This window comes from Zea mays, chromosome 4 (genome assembly GCF_902167145.1).
Source record: "Zea mays cultivar B73 chromosome 4, Zm-B73-REFERENCE-NAM-5.0, whole genome shotgun sequence".
NCBI classification, from domain to species: domain Eukaryota; kingdom Viridiplantae; phylum Streptophyta; class Magnoliopsida; order Poales; family Poaceae; genus Zea; species Zea mays.
In genome coordinates, this window is record NC_050099.1 from 122835537 (window position 1) to 122839071 (window position 3535).

Below are 3535 nucleotides of genomic sequence, written 5' to 3' on the forward strand. Positions count from 1 at the left end.
GCCGTCGACAGCTACGGACTGAGCGTGTGACAGGTGGGGCCGGAGAGATCTTGGCGATCTGGGTCCTCCGCGATCGCGAGGGTGACGCATCCCGTCGCCGTCCGCTGACCCGGACCGTCCGATGCCCCGGATGGAGGTTCTGTTTGCCGGACCGGACGCCATCGTGCGCGTGCCTTTGAGCAGAGTTTTGCCGGGCAAACCTGTGCCATGCCACCACCCACCCACCAACCCAATGCTCGGTACGTGCACCCAACTTGTTTTCAACACCATGGGATGGGATGGGACTCAAGTGAACTGATTTTGTATAGGTGATTTTCTATCCTTGTTCTCCGAAAAGAAAATAGAATGTCATGTATCACGATACGACATTTCGGTACCGTCAGTCGTTTCTTTTGTTTTCAAGATCAAAAAATCAGACTGCACAGCAACAAAAATAAAATACAGTACTTGGTAGTTATACTGAAATATTGGTACATTATTAATAGTGAGTAAATCCAGTGCTTCCCTGTCATCTCATGCGTGTGCCCTACCAGCTTGGACTCGTGATCTGGTAGCATATCTGCAATTAAAACCAAATCACTGTCATCTCACGGAACTCGGCTGCATTATCGCTATCATTTATTATACGGCCACTTGACTCGATTTGGTTCGGCAAAAGAGAGGGAGAGAGAGAGGGAGGAGAAAGCGTGGAGAGAGATTCTCTCCCGACAAGCAAATCCGGAGGAAGGAAAGCATTCCCGCGGGCCCACCACCCTCCCAACCCCGCTGGGGCCCCACCCTTCGTCTCCTCCTCGTTCGTGTTCATCTATTCTCTTGTGCTGCGTTTCTCTTCCCTTCTCTCTCTGCTCCGGGTTCAGAGCAGAGCTCAGCGCCCTGTCTCCCTCCCTCCCTCCATTCCTCCTCCTCCGCTCTCTCTCTGCAGGCCTGCACTGTGAGGAGACTGTGACCCGGGGACGGAGAGCTCCTTTCTTCTCTCTCATCGCTCCACCCCTTATTTACCGGTCGGTTGTTCCTGGGCCGTCCCGTCCCGTCCCGTCGTCTCGCCTGGGTTCTCGCTTGCTTCTCACCATCACTACCACCGTCCACACCATCGCGAGGGCCTGGAGGGAAGAGGATGGGACAGGGAGGAGAAGTGAAGGCGGCGCCGGCCGTGAGGGTGCTGGTGGTGGACGACTCCCCCGTCGACCGCAAGGTCGTGGAGCTGCTGCTCCGGAACCACAACCACCAGGGCGGCGCCGCGCCATTCCACGGTCAGCGGCTCCTGCTCCTCAGCTCCTCGCTTGCTCCCCTCTCGTCCGGTCCCTTCCGTTCCGTCTGGCCACTCCATTCCTCCCCTCTGCTGGTCTCGACGACCCTTCTCGGCGGCCCGTGTACTCTGATCCGGGATTATGGCTATGCATAGGAATTGCATGGCATGATCAAGCTTCATCCATTCGTCGTCTGTCAGTTGCTTATCAGTACTGTTGAAGAAAAAACGAAATTAAATTTCCGCAGCATGAACTAATTAAGGCCCGGGTTTCGTTCCTTTCCTCGTTTGGTTCAGTTACCGCCGTCGACAGCGGCAAGAAGGCAATGGAGCATCTCCGGCTGATGGAGCAAGGCGGCCAGCTGGATTCATGTGCCGCTGATGCTAATGTGAGTACTACCAGTACCACACCTATACCCAGTCTCATGTACTCGCCGCCCAATCGTAGGCCACCGTACATGTCTGCAGATGCCGAGCTGTCTCTTAGAAATGGAGAAAGGTTTCCTTTAGTGTACTGATTTAGTTCTAGTGCGTTAGTATTACCAAGGAAAAAAAACATAGACCGTGTTCTCATGACGTGATGAGATCTTTGACTGCAAGTGCAAGTGCAAGCAGAAATGAAACTGAGATAAGAATGGTTTTTGCAGCGGATAACCATTGACATCGTGCTCACGGACTACTGCATGCCGGAGATGACTGGCTACGACCTGCTCAAGGCCATCAAGGTAGTTAATCTCCCTCCTTATTCTTGACTTGAAAAATATAACAATCCTGCCATTCTCTCCGCTGAAAGAAATTATACTACTTGGACAAACTGGCAGGCGCTGAGCTCCCCTAACCCGATCCCGGTGGTGGTGATGTCGTCGGAGAACGAGCCCCAGAGGATCAGCAGGTGAGGAACAAACGAACCAATGAAACCCCCCCAAAAAAAAACCCTTCTCTTCTCGCCGTATTAATTCATATCGCTGCCTGGCGCAAAGGCAAAGCAGATTCCTGCCGTTGGTTACATTTTTACATTTTACATCGAGCGAAAGCCGCTTTTCCTCTCTGGCTATATGTTCTGTGCCGGCGGGATTCAGATTTGCGCGCCTTTTCCCATCCCCAAAGGCGAAAGGGTTTGGTAGATTTTGCATTGCACATCAGCACTACTAACAGGCGCGCCCACCACCACCACCACCTCTGACCTCTCTCAAACTTTTTTGGTTGATGGATGGGGTCATAAAGCAGATGCCTAACCGCCGGTGCCGAGGATTTCATCCTCAAGCCACTCAAGACCAAGGACGTGCAGCGCCTGCGCAACTGCTCCAGCGCCGCTAGACCCAGGGACGACGCGGCCCACCAGTGCGAGAGCTTGAGGAGGAGCAGCAGAAAGCTGCGGTCGGATCAGGTCGCCGCGCCTGGCCACAGATCGCAACCGACGACGGGATTAACCATGGTACTGTTATTCATCGTTTCTTGCTGTTCCTCCTTCAGAAGATCAGCCAGAGCTTATAATTTCAATGGATGCCCCCCACCCCCAGGTGCTGCATGCCTCCAGCATTGAGCTCTCGCACTACTTCCAGTTCCTCCTCAAGTTCGTGCTGCTCGCGTACGCGGTGCTGTGCCTGACCGAGCTCCTCCACAGATGGTCCAATGGCTCCGTCCTCTCCCTGTGGTCTGCATGAGGTCGACTGGAACCGCGATGCGGTATTATTAGTGTAACCACTAAGGCTCCAGGCTTTCAGTTCAATTCCCCCCTGTAATCCAGTCCTGGCATGAGGAGCCACCAGTTCTTGCTCGCCGCTCCCTATATTTCCATTTCACTTTTCACCAGCTTTTTTGTGGTTATTATTATTTATTTTTTTGGCTAGATTATTGTTCTTGCATTTGGGGGCGTCGTATCGTTTGCTTGGTTGATGGAAGCGACAAGAAGTGGGCGCGATAAGGTGATGGTGATTATATATAGTGTAAATGCACGGTATGAGTGGGTCAGGGTATCTAATGTCCCTGTTAATCAAGATACCGGCTTGATCTGCCGATGCAACTGCCAGAGACGCCATTTCTTATGGCGGGTGGGGTGGACGCAGACGCCCACCTGCTCTGCTGTTAACCTCAGTACCCGCGGTCACGCTGTGCGTCAGTGACACAAACAAAACTGCATAAGTTGACCGCCATATGACGCCACATTGATCTTAGGGGAAAGCAAAAATATTGTGCTAATTCTATACATGACCAATAAACACGAGTCCCGTGAGTCCGGCATGAAGCCTGCTGTTTGGGCCTGATCCCCGAACGGTCCGATTCTATGCG

General features: G+C 52.9%; 1 protein-coding gene across 2 annotated transcripts; it reads left to right on the forward strand.

Moving 5' to 3' along the window:
- The first annotated feature begins 856 nt into the window (after positions 1-856).
- LOC541633 (response regulator 7) lies at positions 857-3184 on the forward strand. Of its 2 annotated transcripts, none has more exons than NM_001111388.2 (6): positions 857-1250; positions 1544-1635; positions 1894-1971; positions 2068-2138; positions 2474-2681; positions 2767-3107. In NM_001111388.2, exons 1-6 carry the CDS (start codon positions 1115-1117, stop codon positions 2908-2910), a joined length of 729 nt encoding a protein of 242 aa, NP_001104858.2. In that variant the 5' UTR covers positions 857-1114; the 3' UTR covers positions 2911-3107. The 2 variants fall into 2 exon arrangements, with proteins under 2 accessions (NP_001104858.2, XP_020407339.1); XM_020551750.1 differs by lacking the exon at positions 857-1250 and adding an exon at positions 1257-1442 and having other exon boundaries at positions 2767-3184.
- The last annotated feature ends 351 nt before the right edge of the window (positions 3185-3535 follow it).